The sequence below is a fragment of the Vigna umbellata genome, chromosome 4, assembly GCF_029865625.1.
Source record: "Vigna umbellata cultivar VRB3 chromosome 4, Vumbellata_1.0, whole genome shotgun sequence".
Taxonomy (NCBI): domain Eukaryota; kingdom Viridiplantae; phylum Streptophyta; class Magnoliopsida; order Fabales; family Fabaceae; genus Vigna; species Vigna umbellata.
The window spans coordinates 69,173,736-69,199,256 of NC_142168.1; the positions used below are offsets into that span (position 1 = coordinate 69,173,736).

The window sequence follows — 25,521 nt, forward strand, 5'->3', positions numbered from 1 at the left end:
TTACTTTTATATGAAATAATTTTCAATTTTAGTAACTCTATAATATTAAGATCATCTCGCTGCTGTATTGTAGACTTTAACCATTGTTGCAGAGAAGAGGTTTTGTATAAATTTTATGGTGTATAAAATTTACTTATTTCTAAATTAAAAAACATCTTAGTCTCTAAAATGTAAAGCATGATATTTTTTTCAAGCACATGTTAACTTTATTTTATTTTAAACTTAGTTAAAAATATTTCAAAAGATAATGTTAGATTTATAATATGATGCATTATATAAAAAATATATAATAATTATGCATGTGAATATAAAAAAGTTCCCAAGTTATGAGATAACTAACTTCGCACAAAGGTTATCATTATACCAAAGCTTAGAAAATTTAAACATTCAGATATATAAACGTCATAATGTTTTTATATTAAAAATAATATATTATACGTCATAATACATTCTTAATCAAGCATAACTTTATGGAATTTGATCTATTAATAAAATCACCCATAAATGTAGTTGAATAATGAAAAATATAATTTTATGATGGATGAATCGAAAGTAGAATGACAACAAAAGAATCATCGGAAGAATAAATATTTCAAGTGAAAGAAAAGGAGAAAAGTGACAACATTTCTTCAAACACCACAAAACTTATTGGAGGTTAAGGAAAAAATTGCCTCTTGCATTGATCACTGTATGACTTGAAAAAAAGTTCACAACAATAACATACAAGGTTTGATAATTTCTTAAGGAAGGCGAGGTTTCAGAGGAACAATTATGATAAATGCATTTATTGAATATATTATTGAGTATGAGGAGGTTATGATTGTAAAAGAAAAGAAGAAGAAGAAGTTTGCTTATTTGTTTTTGTCAAAATTGAAATTTAAATATCATTCAAAAGAGATTAATTTTTTTGTTTGAGGATGAAAAAATTATTAAAGAATCTCTTGGTTTGAAGCTAAGATGAATAACGAAATGTATTGACTTTAAATTCATGTTTAACTTCCAAAAATTACTAAAAAAAACTATCTACTAAAGCGTTTATAATAATATTAAGATTAGGTAGACCCTCCACTCTTTATAATCTCATAGATAATATTTTTCTTAATAATTTATTCTTATCTTTATTATATTATCTCATTACATTATTATAACACATGTTCTATTATGTAACTTTATAACACATTTATTTCAACAAATTATTATTATTATTTTTAATTGTTACGGGAATAAAGTAACCAACTCCTTTTATCATAAGATTTTATGCATTGGTTTTACCCAACTTTTTAATCAACAATTTAAATTATTATTAAAAAACACTTTCGGTATTTATATCTATATATAAAATAACTCCTCTTTTTTTAATGCTGTAAAATTTCTAATAATATTAATGCTATACAGGAATAATTGTTGGGTGTATCGAAAAGGAGATTCACCGAAAAATACAATATCAATGAGATATAAGTCCAATTATATAAGGGATTGACATTATTCTTTACCTAAAACCTTACGGTAATGGGTTAATGAGTTTTTCGCCTACTCTCTCATTTCTAGGACTTAAACTCACACTTGGATTTCCAACAATCTCCCCCTTAAGCGTGAGTTCCTTCCACATTGGTGCACTCCCCCTCCAGCGTAAGCATTCCCAACCACGAGTACCCCTCCATACCGCCGTTCACCTTAACATGACACGCTTACTTGGAACCTTTTTCCAGGAAGACTTTCGATACATACGAACCATCGGTTCTGATACCACTATTGGGTCTATTGAGGAGGAGGTTCACCGGGAGACACAATACCAATGAGATATGAGTCCAACCATATAAGGGATTAACACCACTCTCTACCCAAAACCTTAAGGCAATGGGTTAATGGGTCTTTCGCCTTTATATAATGTTCTACTCTCTCATTTCTATCCAATGTAGGACTTAGACTCACACTTGAATTTCCAACAATAATCACATCATTAAGTAGATTAGTTGACAAGCAATAATATAAGATTAATTTACAGTCATATAAATAACTATAAAAAAAACTTTATATACAAAGCACTAAGCTAAAAACTAGGCACAATAAAATCATCTAAAAGGCCTATAAGGACTACATTATCTATATGTCACCGCCCTCTTCAACGACATATCATTGCCCTCTACTCACACCCACCAGATGATCATCGTCAAAGCAAACAAATACACAAGAACACCCAATCACAAAAACAAACAAATACACAAGAACACCAAATCACAAAAACAAACAAATAGAGTAAGCTAGTGATACAAAACTAAGCATATCGTATCAATATTTCATACATATATCATATTTCACACAAAAATAATTCAAACATCCTAATCATGTCTTTTACCTAGGTGAACCCATCCGAATAGATGTATTGATGTAAGACTATGACATTTTTGCACTTGTAGTGGTGAAATAACTGACTCCTTCCAAGCTACCACACATGGTTAATCCGTCTACCACACATGGACAAAAAACATCAGACCATAGACTATGATCTCCTGCTACTCCACATCACATAATTGTCTTCTCTATATGAGATGACGTGATTATTGAAGCGGCAGGATAACTTCCAAGACTGAGTCCCTACATCAATACATCACTTACTTAAAACCATCACTAAGAATTTCACCTTATAAATTCTTTCCAAACCATTCATGAATTCAATAACAATTTCCATACCACCATTCATTAAAAATTACATCACCAAGCATTAAATATAACATTTCACAATTTAAATTCAAGCATACAATAGGAAAATAAAACAAATCAACCTAAACAACTAGAACCCACTCGCCTAGCGAGCACAAACCACTCACCCAACGAGAACCCAAACAGAGAGCTTCTCAAGCCTGGTGAGAGAGTTCCCCCAGTCCTTGAAACTCACTGCCCAATACCTCTAAAACTCGCCCATCGAGCTTAACCATTCTCTCAACGAGAGCAGAATCAACAAGCTCCATAAACCTAGCGAGCTGGCTCGCCTAACCATTAGAACTCACTGCCAGAACTCCCATAAACTCGTCCAACAAACCCCCTTTGCTCGCCTAACCACTTTGCATATTCTACAACACTTAAACTGCAAAAGTTGAACCCCTAAACCTCCATGACCTATCCTAAACACTTTTACCAACACTCCTAGATTGAATTCTAAATTGAAATTGGCCTAACCAAATGTATATAAACCAACCTAAACTCATTTTGAATTGTTTTACCACAAGATTCCAATCCAAAAATAACTAAAACCTCACTTTAAAGACCAAAATTAAACTCTACAAGTTCTAGCTCATATTTGAGGAACTTAGGGGTCTGAGCAAGTCACAAATGACTCAAAAATAGGCCCCAACCACTCCAAATTGCCTCAAGACATCCAAATCAAAATTTCACTACCCAAGACACCAAAATTTGCACTTAAAACCATATAAAACACCACCAATGGACCATTACCTATCTCTATATCAGATTTCAACTAGTTCACAACTAAAACAAGTCTCAAATCACATCCAAAAAGACTCTAAAACTTAATTTCCTCATTTTAACCCTTAACTCGAAAACTTACATACCAAAATCTCCTATTTTTGTTCAAAAGCACTTACAACTCAACCTAGTTCAACTCTCCTCCACATTTAACCAAATTCAATACCACCATACATCTTAACAACACCATTCATCATACAGTTTGAGTTTAGCACCGAATGATTCAAAGTCAACCATCATTATGTGATCAAACACACTTACACAACAACAATTCACATTAACTAACATTTCAAGCGTAAACATTCAATATCAATAAACTACACACCCTAAGTATTATCAATTCATACTTTATAATTCAACATAAAACAAAAACTAGTTCCCCTTACCTCAGAAAACTACCATAGATTAACACAACTCACCAAACCTTGTTTATAACTCAAGGAATCCTAAGAACGCCTACAGAACACAAAAACATGATCAAAGAGAGTCTTTAGAACCTTTGAGCAACAAGGAACTAGGAAAAGAGACCATAAGACACATGTGACAAAGAATCATCATGCATGGTCTCAACTTAAGAACGAAAGAAAAATGAACCGAAACTTACTTGCTCTAAACTATAAATTGATTGGACGATAATGGAGATTGCACTGCCGTGATCTCCTAGACATTTTCTGATCGCAAACAGATGATTAAGGAGCTAGAAATCTTAAAACAAAAAAAGAGAACTCATAAAAAAAGTTTTAGAGACATAGTTAATGTTTTAGATAATAAAATGAATTTATAAAATTATATTTATATTATTTATTTTAAAATTAAAATATTTGGTATCATTATTTTAGAATATCTATAAACTCTAATACTTTATTTCTAGGTTCTCACAAAAGTTTATATTTATTTTATAATTTTATCTTTTAAATAAAAATGTTTTAACTTAAAATAATTATTTTATTATATAAATGTTCGTTTCTTTATAATTTTAATTATTATTTTCTATTTTATTGTCTTTGTAAATCTAATAATAATTATATTATTTTTTTATTATCATGTTGTATATAAAGAGAATTCACTTTTTTATTTTTTTTAATTTGTTCCTGTTTTAAATTAAAATAATTATTTTATCAATTTTATTATTTAAATGTCCGTTTTTTAAATTTTAACAGTTTTTTTTATTTGATGGTTCTTTTAAACTTAATTTTTTAATTAAAAAATTACTTACAAAATAAATATAACAAAATTATAAAAAATATTTATATTTAATTTTACAATTATAATAATTTCATTATTTGTTATTATCATAAAAAAAATGTAATACAGATATATGTGTTTTCAGCTGTTATTATAACCGTACTTCTCATACAAATGGTTAAAGAAAACAAGAATAATACAGATGATAATGATTCGTTTTCTTTCTTTTTTTAATTTTTATACATTGTAAACATTTTGTAATATATATATATATATATATTATACAATATTTGTGTATACATAAAACTTTTAATTAAAGTTACACCGTGAAAATTAAAAATAAAAAAAATTCAATTCACAGATTTGATTTTGACATAGTCATACTGTTGATTATAAATCTGGATTTTATTTATTTATTAATTTTACAACAATTTCATAATAGCGACGAGAACCTAACGAGTACATCCAATGTTTTTATCAATAAAACATATACAATAAAGAAAACTGTAATCTTAAAACATAAATAGCCTCTATTTCGTTCATAAAATTTAAAATTATTAAACGAACCCTTGAAATTAAAGTTATTTTTATTTTTAAAAATATTAATTTAACATTATTATTAAATTAAATTTTTTATAACATATTATACAGTCTCCTGTGAAATTACTAACATATGTAAATTATTAAATATTAAGAATGTAGGATAAATATAATAATAATATTTAGGGTAGTGATGTAAGAATTAAAATTTATTTATTAATTTTGGCGCATGCAGTTCCCTCCACATCTATCCGAAACCAAATTCCCTCCTTCCCTCGTTTTCTGCTCTCGCCTCCTCTACGCTCCTAACTCCCTCTTTTCCTTCCAAACCCTTTTCCCCACTCTTTCTCTCTCCAAGCCTCACTTTCTCTCTCTAAAACCCTACTTTCCGCCCATCCTCCCCCTTTTCCCTCCAAATTCCCCCCAATTTCGCTCCGCCCCTCGCCCCATGTCCACCGCCGCCGGACCTCCCGACCGCCGTGCCTCGCCGCCTCGGGGGGCTGCCGGCACCACTATCCGCCCCGCGCTCAAGCGCCACCTAGCTTTCGTCACTAAACCGCCCTTTGCTCCCCCTGACGACTACCACAGCTTCTCCTCCATCGACTCCCGCCGCCTTGCCGATGAAGCCGTTGTCGTTAGATCTCCTGTGAGTACATCGGTTTCCTCTCTCCGGTCTCAAATTCACCTCCGCGGCTCTCGAATCTGGAATGTCCTCTTCTGCGTTGAATGCGATGTTAAATTCACTAACTGCGATGTTAAATTTACTTGACGGAGATCTCCTTCGTGTTTTAACGGTTGTGTTGTGTGTTGTCATTCTTTTCTCTGGATCTTTTCCCTTTCCTTAGTGAATGAACGAGTTGATGATTATTCGAGGGTGCGATGGTGTTTCTGTTGTTTTTTGGGTTAATTTTCTAGTTTTTGGGGGAAAAGTGAAGTCAGTCTCTCAGTCTCAATCTGTCTCTGATGATTATTTGAGAGTACGATACTGTTCTGTTATTTTTTTGGGTTAATTTTCTAGCTTCTGGGGAAGAAGTGAAGTTAGTCTCTCAGTCGCAAAGTGGCTAATCAGTGTAGGTTGGGGCATGGTCAGGTAGTTCTGTGCGATAATCAAGTGGGAAGGGGGTTTAGTGGAGGTTAATTGAGCGGGAATTTAATGGGTCACTTTTGATGTGGTCAGATTTTGATACGTGGTCTTTGCTTTTGGTTAAGGAGACCATGCTATAGCTGTCCAAGAGTTAGGTTTTGGTCATACAAAGTTATTGGGATGGGAGAACTTATTTTCTTTTTAAATAGTTAGGCGATTTGTATGACTGAATCTAAATCAATTCTTGAAGTTGAGTGATTATGAGTTAAGATCAAGCTCTTTATGGAAACTAAAATAAATAAGAGAAACAAGAAAGTGAGAGAAAGAATTTGGTCAACCTCAACTTCTGTAGCACTCGTACGAAGCTGGAGGATGTATGTCATAAAGTCATACAGTTGATCCTTCGAACATTTGTGATCTTTGCATGCTATCAATGAGCTAATTCTTATCTGTGTCCCTAACTCTCATTTGCAGTCCTGCATATTGATTTGTAATTGTTTACATACAGTTTTGCTATGCATAGTTAATCTAGTTTTAGTGGATAGGTAATGCTGGGTCGTGAGCTTCTTCATCTGTGACTCAATATGATAAGATTGAATTTCTTTTTTACGTGTGTTTATCCCCTTCTTTGCTTGATATTTCAAGGAATATTATATTTAGCATTGTTGTAATCGATTGTAAATATGGAAGGATGAATTAATACCTTTACTTGATTGCTACCTTATAATTTGTTGAAACTGATGTTGGTTGCAGTACATGAAGCGAAAGGGTGGAATGAATGACAGCGAAGGAGAGTCTCACACACAGAAGTGGAGTAACAGTCCTGGATACACTAATGTTAGTAACATAACGAATAGTCCCTTTAAAACTCCAGTGTCTGCAAAAGGAGGAAGGACACAGAAGGCAAAGGCTTCCAAAGAAGGCAGATCATGTCCTCCCACACCCATCTCAAATGCTGGTGAGAACATTTCCTTTTATCTTTATTGTTCAACAACATTCAGTATTCTGTTTGAGAAGATTTAGTGCTTGGAAACATTTTGTGTACAAAATATGAATTCTGATTTACATTTTCCTTGATGTGCTCCATCCATAATGTACTGTGTTTAATCAGAGTTTTTCTGATTCAGGTTCCCCGTCTCCTCTTACTCCTGCCAGCAGCTGCCGTTATGACAGTTCCTTAGGTAATTTTAGCGGCATTCTTAATCGATAAGCTCTTTTCAGTTCAGTCTCCCGTTATGTTTGATCAATGGAGTTATTTCAATGACAAAAGAATGACAACATCCACAACATCACAGGTCTCTTAACCAAAAAGTTCATCAATTTGGTCAAGCATGCAGAGGATGGTATTCTTGATCTAAATAAAGCAGCCGAGACTTTGGAGGTCCATCTTTTTTCTGCAAAAAAAGTTAAAACCAAAATATCTTATATTTATTCTTCCTCTATCATGTATGAATTTACTCTTTTTTTTTTCCTTTTCCACAGGTGCAAAAGAGGAGGATTTATGACATAACGAATGTTTTAGAAGGCATTGGTCTCATTGAAAAGAAACTCAAAAATAGAATACATTGGAAGTACTGTGAATGTGACACATTTTAATTTTTTCTTTAATGTATGTTCCTTTGAATTTTGACATATATGTACTATTAGAGCAAAGTTCTTACATCAAACCTTGTGGATCCTAGGGGAATTGAATCTTCCACGTCTGGTGAGGTGGATGGCGATATATCTGTGCTTAAGGTAAGTAATGTAGGTGTTGTATATTTTCGAATGACCTATTGACACCCAAGTAGCTAACTGTTATAGAATTTACATTGTCACAAACATTTCTCATGTAACTTTGTTTGTGTGGCAAGCAAAATTTATTGGATCCAGAACTTATATTTTTCCCGATTCACCATATGAAGATATTTAAAAGGATTAAAGGCCTAAGTAGTTGTCCTTGTGGCTATGTCTGCAGGAAGAAGTTGAGAAACTTTCGTTGGAGGAGCAGGGATTAGATGATCAAATAAGGTTATATGCTTGCTTTTTGAAAAAGAGCACAAATTTGCTATTTCAAAACTGTTGGCCAATGCTTATTTTTCTAAACTTTTTGCAGGGAAATGCAAGAAAGATTGAGAAAGCTGAGTGAAAATGAAAATAACCGGAAGTAATCTACTCTCCATACTCATTCGTTTCTTAGATTTGTTTTCCCTTTGCCCTCCTTTTCATAAGAAATAACAAAATGTTGTCACAGTATTATAAATTTATACCAATTTCATATCTTTTTAGGTGCCTTTTCGTGACCGAGGATGACATTAAGAGCCTACCTTGCTTCCAGGTCATTTTTTCTTGCGTAGCACTCCCAGCTTATACACATTGCTTTAGCTGTCCTCTCATGTAAATTCTGATTATTGTTAAGGTTTTCCTTTTATTAATACTGGCGTATTCCTGCAAGCAGAATGAAACTTTAATAGCAATTAAAGCTCCGCATGGAACTACCCTGGAAGTCCCTGATCCTGAGGAAGTAAGTTTAGTGCATAAATTGATGAAAGGTTCATGCACTTTATAAAACAGATGTTCTAATGCATGATGGAGAATTATTGCTTCTATATGAATCAGGCTGTAGACTATCCTCAGAGGAGATATAGAATCATTCTTAGAAGCACAATGGGTCCCATTGATGTCTACCTCATCAGGTACTTTTCTTGGCTAGTTTTATTTACTGAACTTTTTTGTTTTTTTGTTCTTATGCTGTGCATCCAGAAATCACATTAGTCCGTATTTCCTATCCAATGTTCAATTCATCTTTGGTGTTGACAAGATATTCCCACGTCATTTTTTTAAGACTAACCCTCATGCTGGGGATGGTTTAGTAATCGTTTGCCGCGGTAGTCATTGCAGTAACTTCTCTCCTTTTCTAGTTCATCTATCTAATCTATGCATTGTTTGTTTATTTCTTGGAACTTCTGAACTCTTTTCAGTCAATTCGAAGAGAAATTTGAAGAGATTAACGGCGCTGAGCTCCCCATGATCCCACTTGCTTCCAGTTCTGAGTCCAACGAACAAGTAATGACAGAAATAGTTCCTGCCGAATGCAGCGGAAAAGAATTTGAACCTCAAACTCAGCTGTCTTCTCATGTATACTCCGATATAAATGCTTCACAAGAGTTTGCTGGGGGCATGATGAAGATTGTCCCTTCAGATGTTGATGTAAGTATATCATAATTAAGATGAGTTCCCCCCCCTCCTCCCCCCTTCAAAATGGATGGTTAGTGATTAAGTTCTTCTGATGGTATTATTTTAAACTCCGCATTTAATGATCGGATAAGAGCGTTCACGGTGGAATGCATTGTTTGCTGATATTCTTTGTAATTTTCTGTAGAATGACGCTGATTATTGGCTTCTATCAGATGCTGACGTTAGTATAACAGATATGTGGAGAACAGATTGTATCCTTTTTTTAAATACTTTTATGCATTCTGTCGTCTGTGTCTCATGTTTTATTTATTGTAGTATACTTTATTCCTCAACTCCCACTAAAACAGCTACTGTTGATTGGAATGGGGTGGACATGCTTAATCCTGATTTTGGAATCATTTCGAGACCTCAAACTCCATCATCGGGCTTTGTGGAAGTGCCAACACCAGGAGCAAATTCTAATCATAAGTGATTTCGATTTGCCAAATAGCGCAGTCAGAGGGTATGGGTGACCTTCATCCTTTGCACAGAGGGAAACTTCTTATAGAGTGATTGCTAGCCTTGAGGATGTCAGGAGTTGTTGCATGTCAAGCTGCGAGTGGTTGCTTTACTTATGTTAAATCATTAACTCGGACAAATAAAGTTAGTTACAGTAGACATACTATGCTCGTAGTGGATTTAGCTTGGAAGGTAGAGCAGTTGTCACAAATTTTATTGCAGAAAATGTTGCTACTGTATGAAATGTAAGCTAGACAGTCTCATAATCAGTATATATTGTGATATAATTAGTCCTATCTGAAGTCTGGAATCGTGGTTCCAGTTTTTTTGAAGATGGGAGTTACTACATATGCTGACTGCAAACCATCCAGAAGGGTGTACTGGATAATGATAGGACAGGACCACCTCGTTATTGAATCACCATTCATGTTGCTTGTAAACAATTTCATAATCATTCATCAGTCTAGTGATAAAATTGTCAATTATTTTCCTACATTTTTCCTATGTTTTTTATTTTGTATTTACAATGGATTATGACATCTGAATTGAGTATTTGAATGAATGCTGAGTATGAGTGAAAGGAAGAGAGAAAATGTGTATATTTATTGATAAGAATGAATGGGGAATGGATTTGTGTATTAAAATAAATAAACAGCACAATTTTAGCTTATAATTAAAAAGAATGATGAAATTCTTGTGAAATTGATCTCAAACAGTGAAAAGTAATTCATAAATCCATTGTTTGAAGGGTAGAGACCTTAACGTAACTCATGAGTAATGGAATCACATGATGGCAGTAAATGTCCATTAAGAAATTGTGTGGCTCTTTCTGACTGACAAGTCATTGTAATTGAACTGTACTCGTCAGGGCATCATTATAATATCCCAATGCCTTTCACGTTTTAGTTTGCATTCTATGTGGTTGGTTGAAGAAGCTCCAAGCTTCTCTTCTTACAACGTTTCTACTCTACCATCCTAGGATCCTAGGATTACCTAACCTTCATTCACTTTCTAAATAACACTGTCACAATGTAATTGTTTCTTTTTATCCACCAAAACTCACTGTTAATTCATTACCTATATATATATAACAAATTCAACATTTATAGGATACCTTACGTGTGTGTGTATATATATATATATATCCACATTTATAAGATACTTAAAATTTACTTAAATCTAAATTTATGTTAAAAATATAGTAAAACTATTCTTTATGGATTGAGAGAATAAAACATTGACTATTTATAGATACCCATTAAACTTAGTTAAATAATGCCTTACCTAAAACTCAATTTTCAAACCATTGATTAAATTTTAACAACTTTGTTACCGTTTAGCAATGCAGTTGACTTTAAACTTTGTTTGGTTTCTTTTTCCATATATGTGAAACTTTCGTCGCTTAATCTTATTCAATGCAATAATTAACTCCGTCGAATAAAAAAAAGTGCTTGCTCATTTTCATATTCATATTTATATTTTATTCTTTCTCCATATTTTTTCACCTTTTATTTTCTTTTGGTGTTTTATAATAAAAAATCGAAAAGTTAAAGCATTTACTTTGTCCACATAAAATGTAAAGATTTTATACTTAAATGATGCCTCCCTTGAGATGTGAAAGCTCCACTTTATCACTTTAGATTTGGAGTGCAAAGAAAATGATTCTTATTCCTATAGTATATGAAGATAAATAAACTTGTAAAAGAAATTATGAATTTGAACCATTTTTATTATCACATATTTATTCTACAGAAGTTTATTTTTCATAGCATAATGTTTTCTATTAAAATATTAAATACAGAATTTACTATTCACCACCGTATTAATTTTATGTTAATACCGATGTTACGGTTATAAGTTAATTTTTGTTTAGAAAAGTTGTTTTACTTTTGTATATAAGTTTCTAAACAGTAATACTGAATGAAATGCTAAATTTCTTTTTATAAGATTCTTTTATTGATCATTTTCAGCGATTTATTTTATATATGCAAATAATAAATGAGAAAATATAGAGACACGTAATATCTTAAAATATAAAAAATTATACATTTGTTCTTAATTTGTATGACAAATCAACAATCCAGCTTATGATCTTCCAACGTGGTGTCAACTTTCCTCTCCTTTTCTTTATTAAATAAAGTTAGCAGTAAAAGTGAACAAGTTGAAAAAAAGTTGACCTCTCCATTTTCTTATTGTTTTCACACAGCAAGTACTCTGTTTAATGTCCATTTCTTATTTCGTTTTTATTATAATTGTAGTTTGAATATTAAAATGCCTCGATCGTGTTCTTATGTCACCACTGAAAAGATGATGTGATGTTATAAGATGGAATATAATTTTGATAAAAAATAAGTTTGGATTCAATTTTTGTTATCGAACCTCTTTTTATAAATTATGTGTATTTTTTTTAAGATGTTCTTTTGGTATATTATCTGTAACTATTATTATCGATTTTTTTTAATCAAATCACTTTTCAAATATATCATATCTATACCATTTTCAGAATTTGTATTATTTTCCTTTTCCTCTCATTTTGCCTCTAATTCTCTTTTATCATGATATCATAGTGTAACATCTTCCCTGATCGATTTAGTTGATTTAATATCCCATGAAATAAAAATTACTTTTTAACTTCCATTTTAAAGATCTTTTTGCAAGTTAGTTGGATTTTTTTATGGACATTTGATCACACACACACACACACATACGTTTATACAATTTACAAAATCTTAAAAATATTTTAAGATTAAGATGTTAGAATCAAATCTAAGTTTTTTATGTAGATTATTTATTTAATTTCAAAATTTATTATGCTAATCATTAAAAATAAGTTTAAATATGTTTTTTTTGTTGCTCTTCTAATTTTAGTTTTCATTCTTATTCAAAATTTTGATTTATTTTCATCCTTTCCTTCTAAAAAGTCTCAGTAGTAGTCCTCTATGATTAATGGGGTTAGTTTTTTTTCTGACATTGTTAATGGTTTGTCACATAACCTACTGCATATAATAATACGTTGCAACCAAGTCATAACTTTTCTCACCATAAACTCTAATAATACCATGAACCACCATTAGCCACCACCTATTAATGTGAGCGACTACTTCGCTAACCATCGCGAATCCTACCCAGGGCGAATCATGGCCATAATCCACTAAGGTCGGCGATACTAGATCTTCGCACAAACCTCGCCTCCTCTATTGTTCAATAATCTCAACCGCGAGCAACCAGAACACAAACCACCCACCACCATATCCATCAACCTTGTGTCATTCACAACGTCCACCATAGAATCACACCATTGTTCACCCACCTACAAAAACTCAAGCAGAATCCAGACCTGATCGCTCACTATAGTGTCATCTTAGACAACCCCCAAATTGAAACCCTGATCGTGAATGACTTTCGTGCCTCCATCATCTTCAACATCGCACTAATTGTAAACCAAATCACATCACCTAAATTGTAAATCATATAATTAGAACGAACTTGCAAATCAAATTAGAACCCACGTAAAGATGAAAACCCTAAATCGCATCTCCTTAGATCTAAAACAAAATCACAAAACACTACTAGTCACCATCGCAAACATTGAACCACCCCTAACCACTTTCCTCTACAAACCCTAATCCAGGATTAATGAGAGAAATTGCAACGTGGTAGTCCTTGGTTGGGCAATCCTCACTTCATCAAAAGTTAATTTAAATTCAAAAATTAAAATTAAACATGTAACAGCCACGTGCTATTATATGCAGCAAGTTATGTGACACACCGTTAGTTACATTAGAAAAACATTAATGTTGTTGGTTATATAGGACTATCTAAAACTTTTTAAAAAGAGAGATGGAAATAGATCAAAGTTTTTAAGAATGACAAAAATTAAAATTACATGATAATTTATGGATAAAAACATATTTAATTCTTAAAAATAAAAAGTGGAAACTCACTTGAATTTATAACAATAAGAAAGTTGTATATTATGAATTTCAAATTTTGTTTGTTCTCCTTGTAAAGAAAAAGATTGATTTCAGGGAGAGAGTATGATAATCAATAAAAATGAAATTAAGAAATTTACAATAAAAAAATTATTAGACTAATAAAAGATTAAAGATTAAAATGAGAAAAAGATATAAAAATAGAGTACTCACACATAGTTAAATTCAAGATTAGTGATGAGGACATGTTCTGATAGTTTTTCTTTTACTATTCTCAATGTTACACTGTAATCAAACATCATTCCATCAAACCACAAATATAAGTATTGTATACTTACATACAATTTTAAATTAGTAGTTAAATTTGCATATATAACACTAAATTTACTTATGAATTCACACTGTACATATTAATAGGTAAGTAAATGAAATATCTCTCAGTGATATTTGTTTATTTATAATATCAATGTCATAATAGTAATAAACAATGTACGATATTGAGACTTAACCTGCTTGTGGACAAATAAAATTATTTTTATTGTTATCCATCACAAAATAGAATCATTTCACTATTTATCACACATTAAATATCTCATGTCATTTTAGATATATAAGTATACAATTTATAACTTATTTAATCTCTTTTACATTGTCCTTAATATATAATTATTCATATATAAACCAATGGATTAGGATTCAACAAAAGAAGCTTCAACATAAGTTGTAAAGACAACCAATGCTAAAATAAGAGATTTCAGTTATTTTGAACATTTTAAATGTCATTGATGCATAAAGTACGTTGATTTTTACATCGGTACACTACCCATGATATAATATGTTCCTTATTTAAGAATTTTTTTTATACCCACTGTTATATGTAACTATAATGTAAAAGTAATATATACTACATGAAGTGTAATGTAGAAAGTTCTATGAATTTTACCACCTACATTTTATGTAATTTCTATTGCAATTTTATGAAGAGATAAAATAATATTTTGATGCTAATAATTACAAGAGCAGAAAAAAAAGTAAAAGTGCACCAATTGTTTGTATTTTCACCCAATTTTATGAGTTATATTATTCTTTTTAATATGAAAATAATTGCTAAGTAGAGTTACCTTGGAATTATAAATCACCTCCATAATAAGTTTGACTTTTCAAAGCAAAGGATATGTAAGCTAAGGAAGTTTAGCACTAAAGAGCTTGTTAATTACTTGTAAACAAATATTTAAAAAACCTTGTGACATCCAAATTTATTAAACAAATTCCTTCAATTTGATCCATTTTATATTTATAAAATCTATATTTAAAAATATTAAAAGAATTGTACTATTAATTGACTTTTGTCATACCAGAAATCTAATTGTAAATTACATCGCATTAAATATTTTTAAGAAAAAACGAACCTTCAAAATTAACGTGAATGACTAACAGGAAAAAGAGAACTAACTTCAGAAACTTCCTATCTATATATTTACTTTAATAATTACATTAATTAAAATTAATTTTTTTTCCTTAATTAATTGCAATAACCACCATTGGAAACACGACGCGTGTTCCTTATTATTGTCCCATCCTTTGAAAATTCAAATAGACCCATTCTTATTTTCCACAAACTTGTACGTTTGTTACTTCACTCTCTCTCTCTCTCTCTCTCTCTCTCTCTCTCTCTCTCTCTCTCTCTCTCTCTCTCTCTCTCTCTCTCTCTCTCTCTCTCTCTCTCTCTCTGTTTTCAGTGTTCCACATCCATGGCCAAGTCTTCTTCTACCACTCTCTCTCATATCCTTTCTTCTTCTTCTTCTTCTTCATCAATTCAAAGCCAAACTCCAAAAATACAGCTTCTGGATTTGGGCTCTCTCTCAGTGAAAACCGCCACTTACACTTCCCTCAGAGACGTGCTTCCTTATTCCGCCGCCGCCGTTAACTCCCCCGCCGTCAACCACTACCACGTGCCCATCCGCAACCGCCTGGTGAAGCAGGCCGCATGGGCCTACCTCCAGCCCATGTCCACTTCCCCCAGCGGCGGCCCATCAGGCCAACACTTCTTCCGGCGCAACCCTCTCGCCACGTGTCTCTCTTTCATATACCACCACATACTCCCTTCCCTCACCCGAACCCTCCACCGAATTCTCCACATCTTCCCTTGCTTCCTCCCTGTAATCTTATGATACCATAACAATATAATATTACAGCCATTTTTTCTCACTCAAAATTCAAAGAGGTTATTGCTTATTGCTTATTGCTTATTGCTTATTGCAAATGTATATATTATTATATATATTATATCAGAGCATGTTTACATACATACATATATATATATATATCGGTGAATGATAGTTCTGGAAAGAGGAAACGGAGTCTAGGTTTTTCAATCTCAGGGGATTGAGTTTGTGAGGACTATTTATGTATATATGTACAACGCTGTTATCACTGTTGTTTCTGTTGGTGTTGACGTGTCGGGGTTCGAGGGGTTCGAGGGCTTTGTGGTTGTTGTTGAGAATCTAAGCGTCTGAGCCTGGCGCGTGCCTGCGTGATTCTGTCCTTGACGCTCACGGGCTCGTCGTCGTCGCGGTGGCCTTCGCCGTCGACTCCGACGGTTTGTGGGTCCCGCGCTTGTTGATGTTCTTTGTATTCGGATTTGGAAACGTTGTGAAGTTCGACGGTTTGGGTTTGGTTGTTGGAAGGGTAGTTCTTGCCCTTGCTAAGGGTAGTGCTCTGCTTCATGAAGGATGATTGAGCTTGCTTTGGAGCTTCTTCTGGGGCACTTTCAGACCGTCCCTCTTTTTTCTGCAATGGGTTGTGCTACTTCCCTGTTATACTTTTCACACTATTTCTATATATATATATATATATATATATATATATATATATATATATATTATAGTATTCACACAAATGATATATGGTAGTCGGAATATATTCTCATACAGACTTTTATTTATCACAATTTTTAATTGAATTGATTGATACACTTTTCATTTTCTTGTTATGTGATGTTATTATTTTTATTTTTATAGTATACCGATGATGAGATTCCATTTATAAAAACATTCTGCATAAATTTTATTTTTTGTTTCACGAAAAATATTACATTTGATCTACATGAGAAAACTAGTAAAAAGGGAAAGAATATAGGTGTAATTTTAAAGAATTTTTGGAGGTGTGATTGTAATTTATTGTAATTACATGTGATTAATGTGACGTACAAAAAGTTATTAATATTGTAAAAAAGTATATGTAATTCGAAAAAGTCAATGATTTATTTTCTAACACTTGTTTGAAACAATAAAATTTTGTAGATTTAGGTTTTATTGTGATTTAGCAAAACTTTAGCATATATTGAAAAGGAAAATGTTAAGGAATATATCTCTTGTGCATGGCCGTGATGAATTTGGATTTTGATATTTTTGTTAATTTTAATTATTTTAAATATGACGTGACGTGTGGTTTGGTATGACAATAACTACATGGAGACGATACTACATTAAATGCGTGTAGATAAATGTTACATTCAACCATGGAATTAATTATGATAAAAAAATTTAAAAATTAATGGATGAAATTTCTGAAAGAATTAAATCAACGTCGACGAGGGCTAATAAATAGACAGCAAACACTAAAAAAATATTTGATCTGAGTTTATATGAGATAAATATATATTAGTGTGGGATTATGGATACATACACATAATCACTCAGTTGAGAACTAACATTATTTCTAATGACATGTATATATATATATTATATATTTTATATCTTATAGAATGAGAGAGAATGAGGTAGTAAGAAGAAAGAAGGGTCCTAATTCAATCAACTCTAGACTTTACCTCTGAATTAGGGTTTGCTGAAAATTTATGAGATTGAGAAGCCATTTGATGAAGAGCTTGAAGAAATGCAGTTTGGCCATATTTTGCAACGAATTGCCAATAAAATATGACATAATCCCATCCTCTTGCCTTCCACTCCATTATTTTTCTGTCAATGTCATTCTCATGCTTTGATACATATGGCTTCAAAAATGTCTCATAAATGTATCCTGTTCCCTGTAACATTCATATTTATTTTAGAACATTAAAATCAGTTTATTTTAAAGGTATATTAAAAATCCCATACTAAAAGTTTCAACCAAGAATCTATTTATGTTTCTTTTAATACATTTTTACTTTTTTTGTTAAAAATTAAAATTGAAAGTTTCATTGTAGAAATGATAAAGTTGGAAAGAAAAACAAGATTCACAACAATAAATCTTAAAATTTTAAGATTTGAAATGATGTCAAGTTTCTTATGTGAAAAAATCATATTTCATTCATAATGAATCTATACCAATATAAAATAATTCCAACACTATTAATATCTAAAAATTACAGTATTAATCATCAAAAACTACAACAGTACGTAATTTATTTAGTACTTTGTCTTTGCTGCATAATGTTATGACTAATTGTTTCGCAGTATTAAACTAATTCAAACAGCTTGGTTGGTTTGATGTTTGGAGTCTTTAAAAAAAAATTGAAAGTCACTCACAATTAATGCATATTTTTCATATATGAGGAGTATGATTTATTTCTATTTCTAATTAAATTAAATTCAACTCAATGCATAATTGATCGAATCTTGTATAATTAATTAGGTCAATGATCCAAATTCTAATCTGGCCAAAATCATTATAAAAATGTTTATTATTTAATAGTTTAGTTGTTTATTATTCTTTAATTTGTTTTGGTTTTGATACTTAACTTGTAATTATAAACTTTTTAATTTCATTTGTAATAATTATAATTATCTAAAAAGATATTTCAAACAGTTTATCTGCTCTATAATATATGTAAAGACTCCTTATACATATGTAGAATACATACATATGTAGAATACGTGGATCCAACTTATTCAGTGAGACTCGGTAAAAGTCAACTAGTTATATTTTTAAAAGTGTGTTGTTGTGGTATATTATATATACACATCATTTCAGTAGCATCACTTTTGTAGGTAATGTTTCACATAGAATATATAAGAGAAATGATACTTTTCACATACACAAATTTAGTACATGTATTTAATATTATTATTTTTTACCTTTTCTTTTATTTTTCTTTTTTAAAAATACAAAAATTTATTTATTTATAACTATTTTATCTTTATAATATATATTAAATGAATATAAATGTATTTTATCTTATCATTGTCTCTAATATATAAAGCATAACATAAACATCAGAATGGATATCTAATCATTCTTTTCCCTCTCAAACAAGAAAGATGACAAATAGTATTAAAATAACTCAAGAAAATGTGTATAGAAGAGAACAAAAATAGGCTTACTTTAGTTTTGGGATACCACAACCAGACGAAGAACACCAGCTTCATCTCTCCATACAATGGCAGCCTTCATAAAATTCAGAGTTAAAATTTTTGGTTGAAGCTAAATCAAGAGGAAACAATATCCAATATGCTCAACACTTACCAGCCAAAAAATATGTCTGGAAACTTTTCCAATACAGTGAAAAGTGCCACAATGATCCTGCAAATAAACCATGGAAAATGTATTATGAATCAAAGCTTAGATTTAGCAACATCTTCAACATGAATTTTATAATATACCATGCATGAACAGAATCAACAAGATATCTTCCCATTCAACTATCAACCTTATCTGCTATTCTTAACCTCACATGCACTCAAAAGGGTCAAGCTTATCTTCTGAAAAAAAAAGAGTAATTTCTTCGGTTGAACATTGAATATCAAAGTTTTCAACAAAAAAAAGTTGCAAGACTTAAACTAAAAGACATTTTTCACACAACATCAACATTCATGTTTGTATTTAAATTTTAAGTTTAACTTAATTTCGAAAGAAGGTTTTGCTCTACAACGATCTTAACAAATGATTTATAATATAAGTTTTGCAATGGAAATTGACCTTATTTCTCCATTACCATCATGTGTAATAAATAATGAACATGAAAAAACAGACTCAAAACATTACACTGTACAGATTTTTGTAAACTAATATTTCTCTAAGAGGGGTAAAATTGATAAGACTATAAGAAAAGAAGGATAGAGAGACGTATTTGTGTACCAATATTTACACCAGAAGCGAAGTTCCTCCATGTCTATCCTATTTTTCTCCACAGTTTTGTAGCATTCAAATCCAGGGTATGCATACCCCAGAAGGAGTCTGCAATTATAATGCAAGAAATGGATAAATAACTTTTCATAACGTAATAAAAAAAACAAACAGTAAGAAAAAAAAAGGACGTACATAAGGATTCGGTTGATGAAATCGCCTAACATCTTGAAGAAACAGTGGAAATGAAGTCTGAAAAGGAAAAGAAGGAAACCCTAAAAGTGTTGACAAAGATGAAATGAGGAAACCCTAAAAGATGAAATGATGAAACAATGAACTTACAAGTTTTTGTTAGATAGGTTTGAGAGATTGAGAGGCACAGAATTCAAATGGGTGTGGGAATTGGGGTGCCTCCAAACCCAATTCCAAAGGAATATTAAAAAGTGTAGATTTTTTTTCTTTTTTTATACTTTAGAAAGAAATGTGGTTTAATCCTGAAGAAGAATGGCCTCTGATTCTCACTTTTTCTCAAACGAAATGTGGAAGAAGAAGCCTTAGATTGCAGGTAACAAGAAAAGCCTCCTTCAACACCAAATATATAGTGCTGCAGTTACATCTAACGACGTTAACACGACCAATTCTGTTTTCCATTTTTTTAATGATGCAAGATGTTTTTCCAATAATAGAAAAATTGAGGAATTTCTTGCCTCAAACGCTTCTCTTCAATTTTAGTTCCAGGGATTTCTTCCAACGGTTTAGCGGTTGCGCACGCACGGAATCGAGGACTTTTTTGTTATTTCGCTCATCGTAACTGGTTTTGTAAATACATGGAAAATTTTGTGGAAGAAAAAAACTATAATGTAAATGTATATATAATTTTGCTATAATAGTTAATGCTTAATTTTTTATAATGTAAATGCACTTCCATTTAGAATCAAGTACACGATTATTAATTAGATTTCTGATGTTCATATATGATAAAATTTAAATTAAAACACTCAAAAAGACCCTAAGTCAAAATAGTAAAAACTATATTACTTTAAAGGATGTTATTAACAATTATTATAATCACAAAGGGGATGTTAGTTCAAGTGAACGACAAAATGGAAAATAGAGTGGATGACATAGGTACTGGGTGTAGGACTTATAGATGTTTATGTAGATGATGGTAGTTATGTACAAAACATTGTATAAGAGAACGTGACCTTTGAAGTGAATTTAAATGAAAAAGACACTGATAAAAAGACAATGAATCAGTTCATGGTATACATACTCAAACAAAATCAAATGACAAAGGATTGTCTAATGATGATTGACGATTAGAATTTTTAATAAGTCCGCAAGACAGTGAAAGTGAGAGTGAGGGTGATGAAAGAGAGAAGTGTGACCAAGTATAAATGAGAAGTGTGAACAACTTTTACAAATAAGCAGGAGTTTATGGAGGTTGTTAGAAATTATGCAGTGCATCTTGACAAAATTTTGAAGTTCGTTAAAAATGATAAACATAAGGTTAAAGTCAAATGCATAGGTGCCCAACGAATGTGTTAATGGACAACTTATGTGTATTTGACTTTATGTAAAACTTGACATTTGAGGAAAATTGTGAATATGCACCGTTGCAACAGAGAATTCAATACTAATATGATGAATGCTAAGTGATTGAGTGACACCTTAGATAAGTGTCTACAAGAAATTCCAAATTTGAGGATAAATCATATACGTATTAAAATTGTCAGGAAATAGAATATAAATGTGTCAATATCTAAAATTTGTAGAACGAGGTTAATGGCATTAGGCCAAGTAGAAAGTTCATTTAAAGTCCAATTTATGAGAACTTATGACAATGAATTGTTGAGATGTAACTCTGGATCAACAGTAAAAGTGAAAGTTGACAATGACAACAGTGATACAATATTCCAGAGAATTTACGTTTGTTTAAAAGCTTGCAAGGATAACTTTGTGTCTTGTAGACCCATTATTAGTTTGGATGGGTGCTTTTTGAAAGGAAAATGTAAGGGAGAGTTACTAACTATTGTGGGTCAGGATCCTAATGCATATGTTACGATTGACCTATTCTATTGTAGAAGTCAAGAACAAAGAAACATGGACGTGGTTTTTGGAGTTATTGTTGCAGACCTTGGAGATATGATGTATGTGGTTTTTCTTCCTTACGAACACATTAACGAAATGTACATACCTTAAACATGTTTTTTCCCATTGAAATAAGTATTGGTCAAGATTTAGATTTACAAGTCAAGCAGTTTGTGACACACTTAACAACAACATGAGTGAAACTTTTAATAGTGTCATTATAATGCTAGAGATACCCATTATAACCATGCTAGAAGATATTAGGCTTTATCTCATGAAAAGATAGGGAACCAATAAAGTGAAGGTCTCAACTTTAGAGCATTCCATCTGCCTAAAGATTAAAAAAAAAAGACTTGAAAGAGAATCAAATTTAACAAAATATTGGATCCCGATGTAAGCATAAAATTTTGTACTATTTTTTAACACATGTTGCTTTGACTTTGTTCATTTTCAACTTATTTGTGTACTTTTTGGAAAAGTTAGTTGATACAAAATTTGTTTGAAGTTTAGGCATGTTTCAATGATTGAGAACAACTTCGTAGACAACCTAGACAGTGAAGAATGTAGCTGCAAGAAGTGACTCATTTGTGGCATCTCTTGCTGCCATGCAATTGCAACAATGACATTTTTAAATTTAAATCTAGAAGATTATATATCTCATTGGTTCAGAGCTCCACATATGAAGAAACATATGCATCCATCGTCTATATAGTAAATGGTCACCTTTTATGGCAAATAACATCCTTTCCTGATGTCCTGCCACCGATTAAGAAAAAGTTGCGCAGAAATCTAAAGAAAAAGAAAAGGTTGGAACAATGAGAGTTAAGGAAGGATGGTAACCAAATGAGCAAAGGTGGCATTGAAAAAGTATAGCATTTGTCGAATAATTGACCATAACATAAATAATTTACCATTACATCCATAACATTACATAACTTACACTTAACTCAAATTCGTTGCCCTAACACAGTAAACCAAAGCATAGGGTGGCAATCTAAAGGCATCAATTTAAACACAAACACACCATAACTATGTTCATAACACCAATAATACAAATGACTCTTACTAACAATTGCATCCTTTTTTTTAAACTTTCAGTGAATTCTTCATATCTTGAATCTTCCTCATTTATCTGGCAATGATAGCATCCCTTTCATTAACATTTTCTTCAGAACACCACTTGAAATAATTACACCACATGACATTAGAGAAATCATTATGTTGTTCAACACAAAATAAGAAAGACAATGCTAATTACCAACAAATATCTCCATTAAAAATAATTAAATATGTTATTATTAATATAACCTTGTAATTAAGACAACCTCAAAATTGTCTCCTAGCATTCTTTGATGTTCTTGTCATTCTTACCACTGTCATCTCACTGCAATTGCAAATGGCGATTATCCCAATTCTTCTTGAACCACCACCATGTGAGGAATGACATATTCGATACCTCCAACTATTACAATAAGATGAAAAAGATTGGCAACCAGACATACCTTACTAAGCAATGAACACAGTTTCTGTCAAGGGAGGACTATGCAAAATCAATGAAAGATCCTACCATAAAACCCACACACAGTTCAAAAACCCTAGTTCATAAACCCTTTTTATGGCCAATTTCGGTTCCAATATACAATTAATTAAGTTAATTTCAAGTAAGATTGTGCTAGCCGAGCCACATAAGAAAAAGAAACAGTTCATTCAAACATTGCCAACGTGTATAGTTTGTTGTTAATAATTTAGACGACGTAATGAAAAATGACCAAATTGAACATAAATTACGAAAATTGGAATCATGTTGAATATAAAAAAATAGCCCCACATTTAAAAAAAAGTCATTAAAAATAGAAACTAAAAGAGTATTTAAGAAAAAAAATTATAATTTATATGTGTATATAATTGTGATATAATAGTTAATGCTTAATTTTTTATAATGTAAATGCATTTCCATTTTAGAATGATGTACACGATTATTAATTAGATTTCTGATGTTGATATGATAAAATTTAAATTAAAACACTCAATTTTGGTAAGACCCTAAGTCAATAAAAAATATATATTACTTTATCTTAAAAGCATATATTTTTATCAACAAATAAATAAAACATTAACTAAAGAGTGAGTTTTAGAAAAAACTTTATATTGGAATAAAAGTTGTAAGAGATCTTAAAAATGGTATAACACAATAATAATAACTCAAATAATGTCTTTGTGCATTACTATTGTACTTGTATTTGTGGAATTATTTATATTAATATTAGAAATATCACTTATTATTTATAAAACATTCCGTTAAAAAAAGTCTAGAAATATAAATTTGTGTCAAATAAAGCATTATATATTCCTATGAATATATTTTTACGTTTTTCTTATCAGTCAGCATCTTCCATATATTGCAAACACATACATAAAACATAAAAGGAAAAATAAAGAAAAGAAATTTAGATTTACATAGTTTTAATAATCTTCTCAACAAGTTCATAGTTCTGACTTATGACTTAATCACGTAAGCATTATTCAAGTAAAAGTAGGATAATCTTAACATTTGAGCTAACTTATCATTATTATAATCACAATATTTTTATTATTTATTATTTATTATTATTTTATTGAAAGATGAGTGTGCGACTTTTCAACGATACTGCACCGATTTATTGCTATTAAATTATTTATATAACTGTCTCAAAATCCAGTATGTATTTTGACTGTGAAATGATACCACAAAGTAAGTGGTCCTTGTCTTTACCTCATAACGTATTAAATTATTGAGTTATGACATATGCTAGACACAGACCATTTATCCTATAAAGAAATTACGTAAAATTTTGTAAATTTAGTTCCACTCATATTTTAAAAGGATGTAACTTTTAGATTTGTATAATGTTGAGTTGAGTGAATGAGAAAATTGAAAATGAAGTAAAATATTAATTGCTAAAATTTCAATCATATTATCTTTTTTCTTTCCGACTTATTCCATTTTATAGTCTTTTTTACCAATTGAATATAAATACACGAGATATTTTAACATAAAACTTTATATCATAGATTTCAATAATTGGAATTTTTGCTTTAATATTGACCTAGGAGCTTTCTCTCAATATTGATTAGGATTCAGAAAAATTTTCAACCTACATTGACGAAAAAGTCATAAAAAAAAGTTTAATTAATAATATCATAAAAACAACAGTAAATAGAAGTTAACTTAAATAATTATGATCGACATTAAGTGGAAACATTTTCTGTCAATATTAATCAAGAAAAGTCTTTATCAATTTAAGTTGAAAATCTTGGTGAATATTAAAATAAAAAATTAAAAAATCATCAATACTAATATTTTAAATTATTGAAAATTATTTAACATTTAAATAATTATTACTTTTAATGCTAATTAATAAATTTGAAATGTTTTATTCAAATAACACATTTGAGAATTAAAATAATTTAAAATAAGAAATTTAAATT

General features: G+C 31.0%; 3 protein-coding genes across 3 annotated transcripts; 2 read left to right on the forward strand and 1 right to left on the reverse strand.

Annotated features, from left to right (window-relative positions):
- The first annotated feature begins 5,437 nt into the window (after positions 1–5,437).
- On the forward strand, positions 5,438–10,462 carry LOC124837505 (transcription factor E2FA-like). The gene is made up of 14 exons (XM_088114585.1): positions 5,438–5,854; positions 7,046–7,250; positions 7,420–7,473; positions 7,588–7,673; positions 7,775–7,863; positions 7,975–8,029; positions 8,250–8,302; positions 8,388–8,438; positions 8,561–8,609; positions 8,730–8,795; positions 8,891–8,967; positions 9,253–9,481; positions 9,654–9,720; positions 9,817–10,462. The coding sequence occupies exons 1-14, from the start codon at positions 5,438–5,440 to the stop codon at positions 9,939–9,941; spliced, it is 1,623 nt and encodes a 540-aa protein (XP_087970711.1). The 3' UTR covers positions 9,942–10,462.
- A 4,857-nt stretch (positions 10,463–15,319) lies between these two features.
- Positions 15,320–16,134, forward strand: LOC148201061 (uncharacterized). Its single transcript, XM_088111868.1, has one exon. The coding sequence runs from the start codon at positions 15,651–15,653 to the stop codon at positions 16,068–16,070; it is 420 nt and encodes a 139-aa protein (XP_087967994.1). The 5' UTR covers positions 15,320–15,650; the 3' UTR covers positions 16,071–16,134.
- Positions 16,135–17,545: 1,411 nt separating this feature from the next.
- LOC124820803 (HVA22-like protein j) lies at positions 17,546–20,449 on the reverse strand. The gene is made up of 6 exons (XM_088111867.1): positions 20,305–20,449; positions 20,158–20,214; positions 19,975–20,073; positions 19,363–19,419; positions 19,221–19,284; positions 17,546–17,944 (listed from the first exon to the last, which is right to left on the reverse strand). Exons 2-6 carry the CDS (start codon positions 20,187–20,189, stop codon positions 17,708–17,710), a joined length of 489 nt encoding a protein of 162 aa, XP_087967993.1. The 5' UTR covers positions 20,190–20,214; positions 20,305–20,449; the 3' UTR covers positions 17,546–17,707.
- Between the last annotated feature and the right edge of the window lie 5,072 nt (positions 20,450–25,521).

Coding starts and splice junctions, on each gene's coding strand:
- LOC124837505 (XM_088114585.1), top strand. CDS start 5,438: ATGCAGTTCCCTCCACATCTATCCGAAACCAAATTCCCTCCTTCCCTC. Junction 5,855..7,045: donor CCGTTGTCGTTAGATCTCCT/GTGAGTACATCG, acceptor TGTTGGTTGCAG/TACATGAAGCGAAAGGGTGG. Junction 7,864..7,974: donor AAAAATAGAATACATTGGAA/GTACTGTGAATG, acceptor TGTGGATCCTAG/GGGAATTGAATCTTCCACGT.
- LOC148201061 (XM_088111868.1), top strand. CDS start 15,651: ATGGCCAAGTCTTCTTCTACCACTCTCTCTCATATCCTTTCTTCTTCT.
- LOC124820803 (XM_088111867.1), bottom strand. CDS start 20,189: ATGTTAGGCGATTTCATCAACCGAATCCTTAT. Junction 20,074..20,157: donor TTCATCAACCGAATCCTTAT/GTACGTCCTTTT, acceptor TTATAATTGCAG/ACTCCTTCTGGGGTATGCAT. Junction 17,945..19,220: donor TGTGGTATCCCAAAACTAAA/GTAAGCCTATTT, acceptor TGAATGTTACAG/GGAACAGGATACATTTATGA.